This window comes from Heptranchias perlo, chromosome 31 (assembly GCF_035084215.1).
Source record: "Heptranchias perlo isolate sHepPer1 chromosome 31, sHepPer1.hap1, whole genome shotgun sequence".
Lineage (NCBI taxonomy): Eukaryota > Metazoa > Chordata > Chondrichthyes > Hexanchiformes > Hexanchidae > Heptranchias > Heptranchias perlo.
In genome coordinates, this window is record NC_090355.1 from 26,790,845 (window position 1) to 26,810,346 (window position 19,502).

General features: G+C 40.2%; 1 protein-coding gene across 3 annotated transcripts in view; it reads left to right on the forward strand.

Annotated features, from left to right (window-relative positions):
• Positions 1-5,321, forward strand: part of setx (senataxin) — a 63,607-nt gene extending 58,286 nt beyond the window's left edge. The window contains exons 25-28 of one of the 3 annotated variants that reach the window (XR_010958140.1): positions 97-184; positions 953-1,511; positions 3,489-3,543; positions 4,101-5,321. Coding sequence is in view for 2 of the 3 variants with exons in the window: in XM_067969785.1 (XP_067825886.1) it covers positions 97-184; positions 953-1,690 (826 nt within the window). In the remaining variant the exon portion in view is untranslated. Of the gene's footprint in view, positions 1-96; positions 185-952; positions 3,305-3,488; positions 3,544-4,100 lie in introns of those variants that run through there. The other 2 variants (XM_067969786.1, XM_067969785.1) reach the window with 2 other exon arrangements.
• The last annotated feature ends 14,181 nt before the right edge of the window (positions 5,322-19,502 follow it).

Consider the following 19,502-nt stretch of genomic DNA (forward strand, 5'->3'; position numbering starts at 1 on the left):
TTTGCACTAGTATATAAATGTGTGGTTTGTATTGAGTTAAAGGAAGCAATGTTACTGATTTTTTTTTTCCCGTTATTATATTTGATCCTTTTCTAGGTTCTTAGCAGAACGACAGAGAATGAATGTTACAATTACCCGAGCTCGGTTCAGTCTCTTCATTCTGGGGCATCTGAAAACTCTCATGGTCCGTATTGAAATATTGATAACTTATGGTATTACAGGAGCTATGCTAATAAGTTGAGTCAACAATCAGAGCGATATCAATAATTCAAAACCAATAATGGAATATTTTTTCAATTAAGTAATCTAAAACTTAGTGGCCTAGCTATAATACTTTCCAATATACCCTACTTGAATATATGTAGCTCCCTCATTATTATTGGAGAAGTAACCTCTGTTTGACACGCTATCCTCCTGCATGTTTTTAAATGTGTTATCTTTTTTGAGAGGGCCACTGTTTTAATTGCTCCATTAATGAAATATTTTATGGGCTAAGACTCCTAGTGTATGATAGCACTATAACTGAAAGGAGGACAAGATAAATCATGGTGTTTGGCTTATGTGTCACTAAACTTGGGTTTAAAAGAAAAAAAATTATGATAAATTGAGGGATTAAAGGAGAGAAGGAAAGTTTAAGATTGATGCACGCATAAGTTTGCAATAGTAAACACAGAAGAAGGGAGAGAATGAGTAAGTAGGGTCCGTCAACCACTGACGCATCCTTTTAGGACTCCGCAGTATTTGTGATGTGGCAGTGGTGCTATGCAGGCAAACCGAGTATTTAGCTGCATAACTTTGCTGTACTGCTTTGCTAATCGATGTAATGTTTTAATTGTTAGAACTGTTCATGCCAAAATTCAATAGTGAGTTTGTCCTTTTAAGTGTGATGGGGGAATTTGCACTTGTGATATCTGCCTTTTTCACTCTGTATATTTTCTTTTGTGTATTTTAGGAAAATAAAGACTGGAATGCTTTGATTCAGGATGCACAGAAGAGGGGAGCCATTGTGAAAACATGTGAAAGTGAATATAAGAAAGACAGTCAAAAAATTATGAAACCCAGACCTGCTTTCTATAAAAACATTTCTGATCCGGGTGTAGCAACAGGTGAAGGGAAACTGGTTCCTGATCTCTCACGGAACTTATCCTGGAATGATCGTTTAAGCATCAAAATTGCTGCGCATCAAGTGGCTGATGTCAGTAGTGGGCAAATCCCAAAAGCACCAAACCCTTCTCAACCAACAGTTTCAGCATTCCATCAGTTACCTAGGGTCCAAGCTTCAGCTATGTTAGAGCCGTCTGTCCAGGCTAGACCTAGGGATCCAAGACTGGCCCGTAGAGCAGAAGCTTTGCTCAAGGAGACTCGACCACAATTAAAAGCTAATCAAACTCCTTCAGAGTCACGCGCAGTAAATCCACCAGATTCATCTGCATCCAGTAGTGGGCATGGTGCCTCTCATTCTTCACGCTTTGGTCAGACTACAGGAAATTCTCTTTCAAGGCCCAGCGATGGTAAAATTGATACTTCTACTCCTAACATAAGTTTGGTCGTTCCTTCTGGGACCTTTATGTATGGAAATGGTAAAGATATGGTATATGGGTTCAACCACTGTCCAGGTTCCAGGAGACAAATACAGGAGGGAAACGTGAAAGAGGATGTAAATGGAGAACAAAAATGGAGACAGAAATGAAAAGATTATGGGTTAAGAAGTTGTCTCTTCATATATTTGACTCTAATGTTATTACACAGGGCTGGTACAAAATGTGTACCAAACATAATACAGAAGCAGTGGTTATTGTACAAATCGTATAGCTAATGTTTATAGACAGAATTTCTTTTGGTTTATAGACCAAAATAGTGCATTGTTTACTTTTACTGTTACATTGAAAATAAGCTGCACTACCTTATTTTGTATTCTCGACTTTTCTCCCGTTTCCCACATTCCCTGTCCGAGGGCAGGCGGATAACCTGCTTCAAGGCCTCTATCAATGCTGCTTTCTGACTGGCCACTTGAATATATGCAAAAGAAAGTAGCTCATAGAACCCAATTCAAAAAAGGGGGTATTTTGATGGAAGTCCCTGGCTGCTTGCATTGCTTCTTCCCTGGATGGCATGGCCAAGAATTTACCACATGGGAACTCTAAACATTGTACCATTTGGGCCCCTTGCAGTGGAGCACCAGCATGCTGTGCCGTTGCGTCATCAGTATTTAAATACTGCATGTTGCGACAGAAATAGAATTTTATGTTGTAGCCGACACACAATTCCAGTCTGATCTTACTTAGTCACTAGGTTTAAGAAGTCAGCCCTTAGCATGGATCATGGTATCTAGAGACAGTCCCTGAGATTTTAACCATGTTTATCAACCACATTTATTTTACACATTTCTAAGTAATGCATTTTCCCTGAAAGCATTTAGTAGGATTTTGAAGTGGAATAGTAAGGCAGTAATTCACATTTTGTCCTTTCAAATACTTGATTTAAAAAGGGAGGGTTTTTATAGTTGGGGTGGTGGTGACAATGACTGTAGCTTAACCTTTATACCACTCAGCTATGACTCTTCAGAAACTTTCTGTACATCACTAATTTCTGGCTATTTTGAATGTCTCGATGTCTTTTTCTATATAATCCTCTTTGGAGTTGCATCTCCATTGTACATTTTATTTATAGGATGTCAGAAGTGCAAATGAGGATGGTGGATCTGTAATCTCTGGAGGGCACTTTTGTTCCGATACAAACAGTTTGTGCCAGTGAGATGGTTAATATCCATTAGACTGCATACACACTGGTTGATTTCATTTACAGATTTGTATGCAGTATTATCACAAAGACCCACATCTTAATTGCAACAAAATAGTAGCTGGTCAGCCATTTGTTTTTTAAAAAAAAGTCCAATGTTTAATGAATCTAAAACTATAACCTGCGGTGCACACTTTTTTGGATTTGCCCAGTGGGTTTTTTTTGGCGATGTAATTACTGTACAGTGGTTGTTTATATATACATTATATATTGTCTACAAGTCCAGAACTGATGCAGTATCACAGTATAGTAATAGAAAAGGCTTGTCATCTGCAACATTCCTTCTGAAGGTCCGTACGGCTGATGGGATGTCAGGCTTACTGGTTTCAGAAAACGAACCAGACAAAACTTTTATTGTTGTGCATTGCATAAAGCAGACCTTCATTTTTGCAGTCAGGATATTTGTGATTTCCCCCCCCCCCCTACTCTCCCAGTAGAGTAATGCAGACACTAAAATATGTTGAACATTTTCTTTTTTACTTAATAAAATTGGTTTAAAAAATGACTAGTGGCATGTGATTACCAAACTTCTTTTTGGAAAACTGGATTCTGAGCATTTTGAATAAATATGAGAACCGATTAAACTCTCAACGGATCCAAATTCTAGTTAACCTGTGTCTTCTGACAGAAGGTGAATTTGACATTGTTCAACTTACCTTATTTGAATATTGGCTTCCGTTATCTAATAGGATAAAACTGGCAGCAGATGTAAAGAAGTTCTCAAATGGGAAAGGAAGTACAGAGGTGAGCATGTTACACAAGAGGCAGAAAGATTTTTCCTCCCAGTTGCTGTGGTTGTAGTTTGGAGTTCAATTTCTATACGATTTACGTGAATTCCAAAATGGTATAAATTATTATTCTCTCATGGCTTTCTGGAAGTAATTGCGAAGACACTGCAAAGTATCATCAGATTATTCTGTGATTTGTCCAAGATAGTAGAAGTTCAGTATGCACCAACTGAATTTGTATAGCTGAATAAATCTATAGGTTAGTGTAGTATATTTTGTTTTTATAATGTGTTCAACAAAACTGATGTTAGAAATGAGTGACATTTGGGTGATCTCATTTGCACTTAATGGAAGTTCCTTGGGTTCTTTTGCAACCCATTCCTACAAATGCTTTATAAATTTTTTAAAAACACTTTAAAATTTAATGAATAATAACTCGGTGGGTTAAATGCATCATGTGGTGTCATACTGACCTATACAGATCAGGAAAGGCTCAGGTTCTATCCCTGATTTGTTGAGTTAGCTAATTTGGGCACTGCTCTTGACTGTACAATTGTTTTTTTATGTTCCTAGGTTAAGGAGGGGAGCAATCGCAGGATTCCCAGTTCTGACCTCTATCTTGTGAGCCTCTGTTGGAACAATGTGCATGTGTAGGGATTTCAGGTGGTCAACGGGCTTAGTTGTGCCGACGTCCATGATTGAATAGCCTGCCGACAGTCACTTTCCAGGTTCTTACGTTTTGAGTAAGATGCTGTGGTGGAAGTATACCCCAGGATGAGTCAACACCTTCAGGAGAACAGGAACAAAATTGTTACTGGTATTGAAGTCAAATTGTGCACATGTAGTTATGATTATCAAAAATGGAAGAAATATTTGCTGCAGATCTCTGCACGTTACCAGATCACAAAATTAATTATTGCAATGAGGAAGGAAAGAAATGTTACATGGATGACTGATGCATTTTCAGCTTTGGATAACGCTACTTCTATCAAAGATTCAAACAGCAACTTTGAAGGCGTATTTCTGATTATGCAGTTCTACTGTACTGTATTTGGTTTCTTTAACCTATCCCTTTTTATATGTAATACTTTTGTTTTCTAACATTAATTTGTAAATGCACCTTTTGTTAGTTTAACACATTGAATGGCTTTGATTAGTTTTGTTTTCAGTTTTTGCCACAAAACTTATGATTTTGATGCTCAGATTACATTGGTTTTTACAGACTTAAGTTCTAGCACTGCTGCATATATAAATGTAGTAGTGATGCATAATTGTGTGTTAAAAATTTTCTGCATTGAAACTCAGGTCTTCAGATAGGTTCCAGCCCATAAATGGACTATGAGCTCTGTCAGCAGTGTTTGGATAGCTGTTTAATCTGTATCAAGGTTAATGATCTTCGCACACTTTGAACTAATGTTTCTACTTGAAGTGCGACTATCTTGTCATTTCTTGATATTGCAGTATTACATCAGTTGGCTCTAAAACATCAGCACATACGTGTTGCTAATCCCAGCTCAACCCACTCCAGTATAAATCAAGAGCTATTCAGGGTTGGAGTTCAGCCACTTTCAATCAGAGACTTGCCTTACACCAGATTAGTTTGATTACCTGTAGGGATAAGTGAATATTTTTGCAGAAATTTTCCTTGTGAGATCACATTGTTTAGGCAAAGTCCATGATGGTCCAGGTTACGTACAGTCTGTTGAAAGAGTGGATCTGTGGGACTGAATGGTCTTCTATTCAGTACTTATGTTTGTATCTCACAATTCATAAAATATTGATGGCTGGCCTTCATATTTTCCAGTGTTATTTTAATCAAGTTTGTATACCAGTTATCAACTCAAGTTAAATTAGATGTTTGGGGGGGCCATTTGCTTACACCTTCAAAACTAGGGGTGAGATAGACAATAGAAGCTGTTCAGTTCATGTGACTAAATTTGGCTTCCACCTTGTCATCTGCCAGTGAGAGAAGAGCACGTCTGCCTCTGAAATGGTTTATTGTGACCTAATACTAGGTGCAAACAATTGCTTTGCTTAGTCACTAAATGAGTATACCCTTACAGGTTCAAATTGAACAGAAGAAATAATGTACTTCCTGCTAATTACGCCACTGTATCATTTAAGCACATTGAAAACTTGACAGAGCATGGCTACAGGCCTGCATGTCTTCATATGGCAGCTACTCGGCCATCACTTCTCCATTTTTTGATGTCCCCAAACTCATATATCCAAACATTGCTCCCAACTTTTGGGGCAACACAATCTTCTAATGGCCTGGTCTGATCTCTACATAGATTCTCATTTCCTGTGAAGATGTGACCAAGGAACTTCACTTGTATTTGAAACAGATATCAGCACTTTGAATTTCAGCGTCAACCCGTCCTGTCGTAACCAAACAACAAAAAAAACTTGAGTCCTGCGTTTCCACATCACTGGAATCTATCCGGACAAATTGCATAATCTGAAGAGAATATGTCAATAAGATTGGTAATCAGTTTGCACAAATTTATGATGATCCCTTGCCACCTCAACTCTATGGCAGGACATGTATTCCAGCCTTATTAAGAACTTTCAGTAAGAGCTACAGTCTAGGTAAGGGATAGCATCCTTCTGGATAGTCTCATTCATTTTTCTAACATTTCAGGAAACATGCTTCCTTTGTAGGACTGTAGATGGCATCCAAGGGCTGAGGCTGACTACTTAAATGTGTTCAACTAATCCAGAGCATGACACTTACACTGCATTGGTTTTGCAAGGATTTATTAGTTTGCCAGGAAAGACCTCACTTGTATCTTTTGACTGACCATTGTAGTGTACCTTAAGCCTTGATAATATTTTCAAAAGTTCCTTCTGTGCACGATAGATTTTAAAAATATTTTCAGGATTTCTCATAGCACGGCCTAAAATGCAACACTGTGAGCATTTAACAGCATTTTAACACCAATATTTTTGTTGTCTGAATGAAAGAATCCTGTGTGGAAGAAGCACCTATGGCCTCTGCAGTTTATAGTTAAATGCCAGTACAAAATTAATAATTATGATAATGCTGTACATCCAATCCAATATTGTACCATGTTTTTAATTTTTAAAAATTGTTGCCTGAGGTCCCCTGTGGGATTAAGTTTCCAGTCTCTACCTGGACTGAGACTGGGCGTACACAACTGGTCCGAATAACCTAGAGGGTTTTTTCAGTTTATTCAATTATTCTTAGAATCATAGAATCATAGAAGTTACAACATGGAAACAGGCCCTTCGGCCCAACATGTCCATGTCGCCCAGTTTATACCACTAAGCTAGTCCCAATTGCCTGCACTTGGCCCATATATAGAATCATATATTCTTCTGACCATATAAATTCTTCTGTAGGCAACTGCAGATGTCTTTTCAATTTCAGTAGAAAGGCTTGCATTCCATATCCTCCTCTAGATAGAAGTTATATTTGAGAGCCATGCAAAGTATCCAAGATAAAATACATAAGATGCTTATCAGTTTACATTCAGTTCCACCATGCATCATATTGGGTATGTGGCATCCTTAAGATTTGGTGTCCAGCAGGATCCTTCCAATGTTTGGCTAGAATATGAGCAACTAATACTGCTAGGTAAACAAGAATCCAGCATGAGTTCTACCAAAGCTGGGGTTTTTTTTGACCGGGGTGGGGAGGATGACTTCAGAATTGTGATTGGTTCCCATTGTTTGCTGGTGGAATTATTTTGGGAATAACCTGCAGCATTTTTCATGAGAGACTAGTGAACTGTGAGTGATTCCTCCAATCAGGCATCACTTCAGCCACTATTCTGTCTGCTCACCAAAGCCCATGACTGTTCCCATCACAGCTGAACCTTTCCCTAGTAGTGCTAAGTACCAGATATCTTCCTCCAACTATTGCACATTGTCCCGAATACAGTAAAGATCCCAGAATACCTTTTAATAAAAATGGAATTTGATTTAGTCACTATAAATCACTGACATTGATGTTATGCCTACATGCGTAAACATAATTCCCTGAAAGTACAGGTGTGGGTAGAAAAAGCCATAAAAATAACCATATTGGGTTTTATAAATAAGGACTTAGAATACAAGAGTGAAAAAGTAATACATTTGTACAGAGCCTTGGTTAGGCCATAGTTAGAGTTCTGTGGAAAGGACATTAAATTTATAGAGCATACTGTGTAAATTCACTAGAATGATGCCATGGATGGAAGGCTATCATTATGAGGAGAGACTTAAAATGCTCCAACTGTTTCTACTTGAGCAAAAAAGGCTGAGGAGATCTAAGACATTTTTAAAATAATGAAAAGATTTGATAGAGTGAATAGCTAAAGATTATTGTGGTTGGGGAGTTGGTGACGAGGAGTGATCAATTAAAAACTGTCACCGTGTGGAGTGTTTAGGAGAATTTTTTTATTACTTTTTAGAGTTGGAGCATGGAATGCTTTACCACAGGGAGTGGTTGAGGCAGAGACCATTGCATCTTTTAATGGAAAATTGGATAAATATTTGAAGCAAGAGAAATATAGAGGACCATGGGGAGAGAGTGGGGAATGGGGTTAGTTTTAGAGTCATAGAGTTATACAGCACGGATAGAGGCCCTTCGGCCCATCGTGTCCGCGCCGGCCATCAAGCCCTGTCTACTCTAATCCCATATTCCAGCATTTGGTCCGTAGCCTTGTATGCTATGGCATTTCAAGTGCTCATCCAAATGCTTCTTGAATGTTGTGAGGGTTCCTGCCTCCACAACCGTTTCAGGCAGTGAGTTCCAGACTCCAACCACCCTCTGGGTGAAAAAGTTCTTTCTCAAATCCCCTCTAAACCTCCTGCCTTTTACCTTGAATCTATGTCCCCTTGTTATAGAACCCTCAACGAAGGGAAAAAGCTCCTTAGTATCCATCCTATCTGTGCCCCTCATAATTTTGTACACCTCAATCATGTCCCCCCTCAGCCTCCTCTGCTCCAAGGAAAACAAACCCAATCTTCCCAGTCTCTCTTCATATCTGAAGCGCTCCAGCCCTGGTAACATCCTGGTGAATCTCCTCTGCACCCTCCAAAGCGATCACATCCTTCCTGTAGTGTGGCGACCAGAACTGCACACAGTACTCCAGCTGTGGCCTAACCAGTATTTTATACAGCTCCATCATAACCTCCTTGCTCTTATATTCTATGCCTCGGCTAATAAAGGCAAGTATCCCATATGCCTTCTTTACCACCTTATCTACCTGTTCCGCCGCCTTCAGGGATCTGTGAACTTGCACACCAAGATCCCTCTGACCCTCTGTCTTGCCTAGGGTCCTCCCATTCATTGTGTATTCCCTTGCCTTGTTAGTCCCTCCAAAGTGCATCACCTCGCACTTTTCCGGGTTAAATTCCATTTGCCACTGTTCCGCCCATCTAGATTGCTTTAGCAAAGAGCTGGCACAGACACAATGGGCTGAATGGCCTCTTGTGCAGTAAACTGACGAACAGCTTCTATTATTTTTAAACCATGTATCCTCCAAGTATTGCGAGCAATGCAATGGGAGATCTACTAGTAATATTAAAAGCCTTGACCTTGATTGTGACACTTGTTACATTGAAATCAATGTGTAACATTGTAATGGTAATGCTATTTTTTAAAAAACTATAAGAATGCATGTTTTTTTCTTTTTTCAAATGTGTTGCTGTGACCCCTCTGTCTGTTGCAACAAACACAGCTGACAAACTAAAAGCAAAATACTCCAGATACTGGCAATCTGAAAAGGCTGGAAAAAACTCAGCAGGTTAGGCAGCATCTGGAGAGGACAGACAAATTGACGTTTCAGGTATGGACCCTACATCAAAACAGTGAGTAGACATACCATTTCCTCCAACTAAAATTGAGCAAGTATTTTTCACTAGTATTTTTCTTATGGGAAAAAAAGTAGGGATTCAGATGCACAGCTAACATAGCTATTGTAGTTAAAAAGAAAAAAATCAATTTTGAAATAAAAACAGAAAATACTGGCAACAAACAAGTCAGTCAACATGTAAAAATAGAAGAGAGAGGTTAACATTTCCAGTAGAGACCTTTTGTCAGAGCTCATTGTATTTATAGCTCACAGCAGTTCTGAATCTATTTGCAGATAGAAAGATTGATGTGAATGCTCTAACTTTGTACTTGAGAGTGTGCAAATTAGTACAGTGTTACATTTAGTAGAACTTCACGTTATTATGTGACTGGAGGTTGCACAAAATCAATGCATTTCAGTAAGGGTTTCAAGCTGAATATTAAATTCTCAAGCAAAAACTTCAAACATTCCATTCATGCTTACCAGCTATACAGTATTTTGTTACATCTATTACTTGTCCTCTAGAACCAGTAACTGCCTGCATAATGTGGAAGCATGTTTAATTTACTGGTACCAATTTTTTTTACAGTTGCATTTTAACTGTTTGAAAGCAATGGAGACAGTTTATTTCAGAGTCTTTTTATATGTATTTCATTCCCATTAATGTGCAGGATCTCAGTGGTGCATAATTAAAAAATCAAATATTCCTGATGTTAGCACCATTTATTCTCATGTCAAAGCATAACATGAGCTAACAGCAGAGTCCCAAGAAACTCAGAAGAGCCAATCTCCTTGACCATAGCTGCTCAATTTTAAAGAGAGACTCTGCATATTGCCTGTACAAAGAGCAGATCAAATACCGAGCCAATATAATAGAAAGTCAGCAAGAATGTTAAATTAGAAAAGGTCATTTGGTCCAACTTCTTCCACAGGGCATTTATCCTATCATGGATTCTACCCCACTCCACCTCTTCAATATCCTGAATGAAAGTTCTGTATAAATACTCGCTGATGCCCCAATGGTTATCAAGAAAATTATTATTCATTTATTCTCATCTCTACTAAGACCAAAGCCAGAAAATAAGAGACAGAAAAAAACTTTGCAGTTTAAAAAAAACAATATACACAAGGTAGGGAGTCGTGTTGCAAATTTGATTACAAGCCTTCGGGGTTTTGTTGGGCAGGAAAACTCCAGTGTCACAGCACAAGTTGCAGACAGTACAGTAGCTCATAGGTTGTAGTAGTTCAAACTGCTTTTCCACATTGACATCATTAAAGACATTTCTTATTATTTTGACTGGAAATGTGCCTTTAACAGGGTACAGCAGACGTGTGTGTTAGCTGCCTCGGAGACCTTGGATACTGCAGTTTGACAGTCTGCAAACAGGAAATCATCATCCAGTACTAATCCCTGGATCTCAATCGTGTACTGTAGTGGGATGGCACTGGAAGGCTTTCAGGTCACATTACTGGAAGCTGTTTTAGACCAGTGTTTAAGTGTATTCATTTGGTAGCACAAAACCATTTGTCACCAGCACAGAATAAGCAGAATCTGAAATTAATTATGTATATATGGTGCAAAGGAAGAGGGTAGATACCAACAACAACTTGGATTTATATAACACCTTTATCGTAAAACGTTCCAGGGCACTTCACAGGAGTGTTAGCAAACAAAATTTGGCACCGTTCCACATAGAGATTTTAGGACAGGTGACCATAAGCTTGGTCAAAGAGGTAGTTTTCAGGGAGCATTTTAAAGGAGGGGAGAGTAGAAGCGCAGAGGTTTAGGGAGGGTTTTCCACAGCTTAGGGCCTAGGCAGCTGAAGGCATAGCCGCCGATGGTGAAGTGATTAAAATCAGGGATCTGCATGAAGTCAGTATTGGAAGCACACAGATCTCAGAAGCGTGTAGGGCTGGAGGAGGTTACAGAAATAGGGAGGGACGACGCCATGGAGGGATTTGAAAACAAGGTGAGAATTTTAAAATTGAGATGTTCCTGGACCGGGAGCCAGTGTAGGTCAAGGATTATAAGAGTGATGGGAGAATGGGACTTGGTGCAAGTTAGGATACAGGCAGCAGAGTCTGGATGAGCTCAAGTTTATGGAATGAAAGATGGGAGGCCAGGAGAGCATTGGAATAGTCAAGTCTAGAGGTAACAGAAGCATGGATGAGGGTTTCAGCAGCGGATGAGGGTTTCAGCAGCAGATGAGCTGAGGCAGGGCGGTGACTGGCAATGTTACAGAGGTGGAAGTAGGCGGTCTTGGTGATGAAGCGGATGTGGACTCGGAAGCTCATCTCGGGGTCAAATAGGATGCCAAGGTTACGAACGATCTGGTTCAGCTTCAGACAGTGGCCAGGGAGGGGATGGAGTCGGTGGCTAGGGAACGGAATTTGTGGCGGGGACTGAAGACAATGGCTTTGTTCTTCCCAATATTTACTTGGAGGAAATTTCTGCTCATCCAGTACCAAAAGCAGCGTGGAGGAACCAAGAGAGGTAGAGCTGAGTGTTATTAGCGTACATGTAGAATCTGATGTGTTTTCGGATAATGTCGCCGAGGGGCAGCATGTAGATGAGAAATAGGAGGGGGCCGAGGATAGATCTTTGGAGGATTCCAGAGGTAACCATGCGGGAGCGGAAAGAGAAGCCATTGCAGGTGATTCTCTGACTACAACTGAATAGATAGGAATGGAACCAGGCGAGGGTAGTCTCACCCAGCTGGATGATGGAGGAGAGGCGTTGGAGGAGGATGATGTGGTCAACCATGCGGACAGGTTGAGAAGGATGAGGAGGGATAGTGCACCATGGTCGGTCACAGCATACATTTGTGACTTTGATAAAGGCTGTTCATTGCTGTGGGAGGGGCAGCAATCTGAATGGAGAGGCTCAAACATGGAGTTGCAGGAAAGATGGGCATGGATTTGGAAGGTGATTACACGTTCCAGGACTTTGGAGAGGAAAGGGGGTTTGGAGATGGTAGTTTGCAAGGACAGAGGGGTGATAACGGCAGGTTTGATGGGGAGGGGAACTATTAACAATATCAGCTAACGTGGGGGCGAGGAAGTGAAGTTGGGTGGCCAGCAGTTTGGTGGGAATAGGGTCGAAGGAGCAGGAGGTGGGTCTCATAGGTATTAGTTAAAGGATACTCAGCTTCATAAGGCTAGTGAAAGGATGAACTTTTCAATTTTTAAAATTGAACACCAGAGGGCAACAGAGTACCAATAGCAATGAACTGTCTGGGTTTGATATAATCTTGAGAGGAAAGGATTTCCGTATCAGAAATTTTTAATTTAAGGATATCTGTTTCCTTCTAAATCCATTCTCCCGCCTCCCCTCGCACCCATTTTTTTAACCTTTTCTAGTGTCCCTTGGCTGCATTTCTCCAGGTGATTGACCTGCTCCTGGGTCTCTGCCAGTGCTGACCTTGAAGTGACCATTATTAGAAGTGCAACAATGGCACTCCTATGCCATTCCCTCCAATTTCCACTCACCCTGTGGAAATACTTGGCTTTTGATTGGCACCTGCTGCAGCAGTGCAGAGGCTTGATCTGCATGGAACCATTTACCAGTGATGTGTAAGATGCAGTGTTGCCCTTCAAATTCAAGATTGTTCTGGAAATAACAAAAATTAGGGCTCCAGTACATTGCACAAGAATTCAATGTAAACAGGAGAGTGATGAATTGTGTTTGTGACTGTACCTAATTCTGGGAGTTTTATGGGTTGGATTGAGATACAGTCCTCATAAGTGGATTTTTGAAAAAAGCCTATGGTGAGGAATGATGGTAAAGAATGTATAACTTATATACGTGCAGCTAACATAAAAAATGTGGTCTTTAGTTCCTTTACTCAAATTTTCTTTCATTACCCCTTAAGGAATGATTCATGGGTATGAGTTGCTATTTAGTACCTTGCCCGGGTAGCCATAATGTATGAGCCAGCATAGCAATTGTTGGTTGACTGCAATTGTAGAGGCAGATAAATCTCTGAAGAGCTAATTACTCAAGAATTAAATGCCCCGGTTCAAGAATTTGTCTTCAATCAAGGAATTCCTGAATATAAGCCAGGAATGATTTAATGAATGGGCTATGGAATGGCAGATGGATTTTAAGAACAACAACTTGCATTTATATATTCCTTTGCTGTAGAAAACTGTCCCAAGGCGCTTCACAAATCTGTAAGGAAAACGAATGATGAGCCAAAGAAGGAGAAATTAAGAGGGGGGTGGTCAAAGACTTGGTCAAAGTGGTGGTTTTTAAGAAGGGAGGAGATGGAAATGGAGATGTGGAAGGGTTTAGGGAAGAAGTTCCAGAGAGTGAGACGTGTCTGAAGGCATGGTAGCCAATGGTGGGATGGGGGGGTGGATGGGAGGAGGAGGGGGGGGGGGGAAGTACACGAGGCCAGAGTCAGCAGAATGGGGAGTTCAGAGAGGTTTTAGGGATGAAGGAGGTTATTGCGATAGGGAGAAGTGAAGCCAGGGAACGATAAGAATTTTAAATTTGAGGTGTTGGGGAGCAGGGAGCTAATGTAGTTCAGCAAAGACTGGTGTAATGAACAAGCATGACTTGGTAGGATGTGGGCAACAAAATTTTGATTGACCTGAAGTTTAGAGGGTGGATGGGGGGCCAGCCAGGAGGCATTGGAGTAATCAAGTCTGGAGGTGACAAAAGCATAAATAAGGGTTTTAGTAGTGGATGGGCTGAGGCAGAGGCAGGCAATGTTAGAGGTGATCTTGTGATGAACAGGATATAGGCTTGGAAGCTGTAGATAAATGCAAGTTTATGCTTTGTGTCATCTGCAAACTTTGAAATTATGCCCCTGTACCTAAGTCCAGCTCATTAATATATATCAAAAAGAGCAGTGGTCCTAATACCAAACCCTGGGGTCTGCCATTGTATACTTCCCTCCAATCTGATAAACAACAGTTCACCACTACTCTCTGCTTTCTGTCTCTTAGTCAACTTCATATCCATGCTCCCACTGCCCCTTTAATCCTCCGGGCTTCAATTTTGCTAGTAAGTCTATTATGTGGCACTTTATCAAATGCCTTCTGAAAGTCCATATACACATCAACTGCACTACCTTCAATCCTCTCTGTTATTTCATTGAAGAACTCAGTCAAGTTTGTCAGACACAATTTGCCTTTAATAAATCCATGTTGGCTGTCATTTATTAACCCTTGTTCTTCCAAGTGATTAATTTTGTACCAGGTTATGGTTTCAAGAATTGTCCATTAGTAAAGATGAAAAAGCAAAAGGATTTGGGTGTGATGTTTGACTCTTCACTGAAAATCAATGTGAAGCTATTATTAACCAAGCTAATTATGTATTGGGATATAACTCAAGGGCATGTGATTATAAGCTGAAACAAGTTATAGTCTAGCTATCTGTAGATCAAGGGTGAGGTTGAATTTTGAACAATGTTGATTTGGTCAACCTCATTTAAAGAGGACATTGAGTCATTTATCTGTAGGTGAGGGTTCACAGTAGAGTGATTGGAATGATTCAGGGACTCCCAAAACTCTCAAATCTAGATCTAGGTTTTTAAAATGTTCTGAAGAACGGATAATGCAGATACAACCAAATTATTCAATTTGGTCTGTGAGCACAGAAATAAAGAACATAAGTATAAAAAAGCAAACTGCATGCATGGCTTGAGATTAGAAGAAAGCACAAAAGCAATGGATATGTAGTATAGGTTCCTAATCCCAAATTGGCTGCCTGTAAACTTGGCTGAGCAGATCCAGCTCAATTTAATTCCTCTGCCTCTCTGTTTATGAAGCCTCTCCTGCTTTGTTTCCCCACTTCCTCTCCTATGTTTCTGTTGCTCTTTACCTCATTCATTGTTATTGTTATAACTCCTCTGAACCATCTGATCGTCATGTCTCCTGGACAATCCCATGTTCACCATGTCCTCTGACCTGAACAACACTGCCACATCCACCTACAGCACATACCTGCATCTCCAAATTGCCTCAATCCCCTTTACCGCACATCTTCAACTATGTTCTTTCAACATAAGGACATGAGAAATGGGAACAGGAGTAGGCCACACGGCCCCTTGCGTCTACTCCACCATTCAATAAGATCATGGCTGATCTTCTACCTCAACTCCACTTTCCTGCCCTATCCTCATATCCCTTAATTCCTTTAGTGTCCAAAAATCTTATCAATCTCAGTCTTGAATATACTCAACGACTGAGTATCCACAACCCTCTGGGGTAGAGAATTCCAAAGATTCACAACCCTCTAAGTGAATAAATTTTCCTCATCGCGGTCCTAAATCGCCGACCCCTTATCTTTGAGATTATGACTCCTAGTTCTAGACTCTCCAGCCAGGGGAAACAGCCTCCCAACGTAGAATCATAGAAATTTACGGCACAGAAGGAGGGCATTCGGCTCATCGTGTCTGTGCCAGCCGAAAAAGAGCTTTCCAGCTTAATCCCACTTTCCAGTTCTTGGTTCGTAGCCTTGTAGGTTATGGCATTTCAAGTGCACATCCAAGCACCTTTTAAATGCAATGATGGTATCTGCCTCTACCACCCTTTCAGGCAGTGAGTTCCAGACCCTCACCACCCTCTGGGTGAAAAAAAATTTCCTCCGCTCCCCTCTACTCCTTCTACCAATTACTTTAACTCAATGCTCCCTGGTTATTGACCCCTCTGCTATGGGAAATAGGTCCTTCCTATCCGCTCTATCTAGGCCCCTCATAATTTTATACACCTCAATTAAATCACTCCTCTGCACCAAAGAAAACAACCCCAGCCTATCCAATCTTTCCTTGTACCTAAAATTCTCCAGTCCTGGCAGCATCCTCATAAATCTCCTCTGCACCCTCTAGTGCAATCACATCTTTCCTGTGGTGATGTGACCAGAACTGTACGCAGTACTCAGGGTAGATGCTACAGCTACAGCCAGTCAAGCCCTGGGATGTACCGATATATAACAGGTCGTTCTTATCACTTTCCCATTCCCCCCTCCACCTTCAGACCTCCCCAGTAAGTCTTTGGTTGCCCCTCCCTTCCATTTTGCCTATGCCCAACTCTACCTTTCTGCAAACCCATTGGCTGCAAGGTGTTGCTATTCTATTCAAAGCTCTGTTAAAACTTCAAGTCCTGGATAAATAAAAATATCCTACAGCTTAATACTGCCAGAACTGAGTTACTGAGCTCTCACCAGTACCTGCGCATATAGTATTTTAACTGAGTTAGAAGGTTGTGCATTCAAACTTCATTCCAGGATTTGAGTATGTAACCCAGGCCGACACTTCAATGCAGTGCAAAGAATTACATAGGAATTACAATATGAAAACAGGCCATTCAGCCCAACCAGCCTGTGTTGGTGTTTATCCTCCACACAAGCAGCAGTGTTAATCCCAGTACTGGAGCATCAGCCAGGACTGAGGATCTCCTCGATGCTGAGGGTGTGCTGCATGTCACAGATACTGTCCTTCAGATAAGTTGTTAAACTGCCATCCCATTTCCTTGTTCAGGTGGGTATAAAAGTTCCATGGAACTATTTGAAGAAGAGCAGAGTCCTTGCTGACTTTCCTCCCTCAAAGAACATCACCAAAAATGATTACTGATTGCTGTGCATAGAATGGCTGCTGCATTTGCCCATGTAACAACAACTACACTTCAAAATGTGAAGAAATTTTAAATGGGACATACTGATATATAACAGTTCTGTCTGGTTTCATCAGGCTGATTGCTCAGGCTAAACCAGGTAGTGTAGACCAAGGAAATAGCAGTTGTTTTCTTTGAAATACTCAGATAAATAAGATGCAAAGTCAGATTGATAGTTTGGAGTTTTGTTTAATTTACCCTTGGGTAATCAAGGAGAAATTTTACATAACCTTTCATCAGGAAATTAGAACCGAGCGTGCAGATTGTACACTTCCATGAACTGTACTTTTTGCATTCCACGCTTTCTTATGTGTAACATTTCACTACTTGATTCTGTAATAATGGTGGTATAAATTTACAACTTTATTAGTTATTCAACCCTTAGTTCTGTTGGAGTCAGTGGTGTGGAAGGGTTAAACCTCCTCTGTGAGGTTTAGTAATTGATACATATCTGCTGTTGATAATACCACTTAGGTTATATTCAGCACACCTAAGGAGAACCAAGTTCAGCTCATTCACTTATCCGCTGGCCTTCATGAAAACTGTTTATCAAAATGCTAAACCTGAGGCTGCATTTACACTCTTGATGAAGAAGCAAATTGCTCCAAACATAAAAATTCTGGACTCCATTCACCCTTTTTATGTTCCTATGAAAAGATTTCTTGTCCAGTTTTTTTAAATATCCTTTTCATTTTTAATATAGCACTTCTATCTTCTCAGAAGTATTTTTGCCCATAATAGAATGTGTTCAATAGTAATAATTACAGCTGGAAATCTGTATTTGTGTTCCGATTTGATCTTTTTTTACCTTTATCCTTGTTTCTATTTTGTTCTAGTCGCTGATCCATGGTAGTTTATATTCGGCTGATTGTGTTAAAGTTATCTGGCTACAAATTGTGATCAGCATTTAATATGAGGGGTGAAGAATATTTGCTACTCAAATAGAGCGTCTCACATTGAACTACTTTACCTCAATTGGCCTTGTTGCTGAGTTGACTTCCTTACAACTAAAACATGTGGGTTAAGTCAATTGTTGTCATCACTGCTGGAGTGGTGCCCTCTGTCTCTTTCATTTCCATGCACTGGCTGTCCTACTAGAGAGCTAGGTGTGTCTGGCTGGATCTGGAGAGGCTGAACTAGAAACACTTACGACTCCATCAGTGATGGTTTTATATTGTTAGTAGAAAGAGTTCAGAGCACAATGATAAATACAGATGAGGAAAGTCTGAAGGAAAAACCAATAGTTCTCCCCATCATCCTCATCACAGCATCAAACTGGATCTTGTATGACACTTGCGATTTTCCCTCTATTATTCTACCGATAGTCTATTTCAAGTGTTGATCATTCTTCATGTGAAGTTCCTCCTGACAATAGTCTTAAGGTTGCCTTTCACCAGTGTAGTCCTATCCATCCTTGTCCCCCTGCCATACCTTATTCTTGAAGTAGGGCTCTGAATTTACTTTATTGTTTAATAATATACAGTTCTATGAGATTCCCTCTCTTTGGGGTGTGTTAATCTTGAAAGTCAGATTTTTTTTCTATTCTTCCCACAGAGCTCAGTCCTCTTACACTGGGGATTAGTCTTGTGGCTCTTCTCTGCACTGCCTCCAGATCCTGAATGTTTCTCTTGTCTCCATGACCAGAGCTGGACACAGGACTCCAGATGTGGCCTGACCAGAAAACTATAGTTTGAGCATAGCTTCCTCTGATATAATCTACTGATTATATACATAAAGGGATCAGAACTCTACAAGTAGATGTTGTCACGCATACTTAGCAAATAAAAAAAAATCCCAGTGTGTCTCCTTTTGAAAATAAAATCCCTATTCTCCTTAGGATCCTGGATTTGCTGCAGAATTGATTGAAATTATAGTTTTACTGTATCTCAATTTTGCAGGCCTGAGTTCAGTGTTCATGAGATTAATCAGAGGATATGTTTTAAAAACAGAAAATGTTGGAAATACTCTGCAAATCAGGCAGCATCTGTGGAGAAAGAAACAGAGTGAACGTTTCAGGTCGATGATCTTTCGTCAATTCTGCATTTCCAGTATTTTCTGTTTTTATTTCAGAGTTCCAGTATTTTGCTTTTACAGAGTATTTTTTGTTATGTTTTTAACTCTTCATTGATTATATGAAGTATTCATTATTGAGTATTAACTACAATAAAGAGACAATAAAGCTAATTCCCTTTACTCTGCACCATTCTGGTGTGTGCAATCCGATCATCAATCTATAGCAAAGCGTTTCTGTAAACATCTCTGTGAACTACGATGCCTGAAAATGTGACAATAACATTAAGGAGACACTCAATTGATAGTTTAGAATTACCCTCTCCTATATTTGTTTCACACGCTGTTGTCTCATCTCAGCTGCACTAGCCAGGTACGAACAAAGCAGAGCTGTGGGTGGTGCAAGAGTTGCTGGGTGTGTGAGTTATGAATTACAGACTCATGGGTCCCACAGGAATTGAGGTGTTGTGACAATGTAAGTGCAACTGGAAATTAAGAGCAGGACGTGAGATGAAAGAAAGCTGGGCGCAGTTACACCACA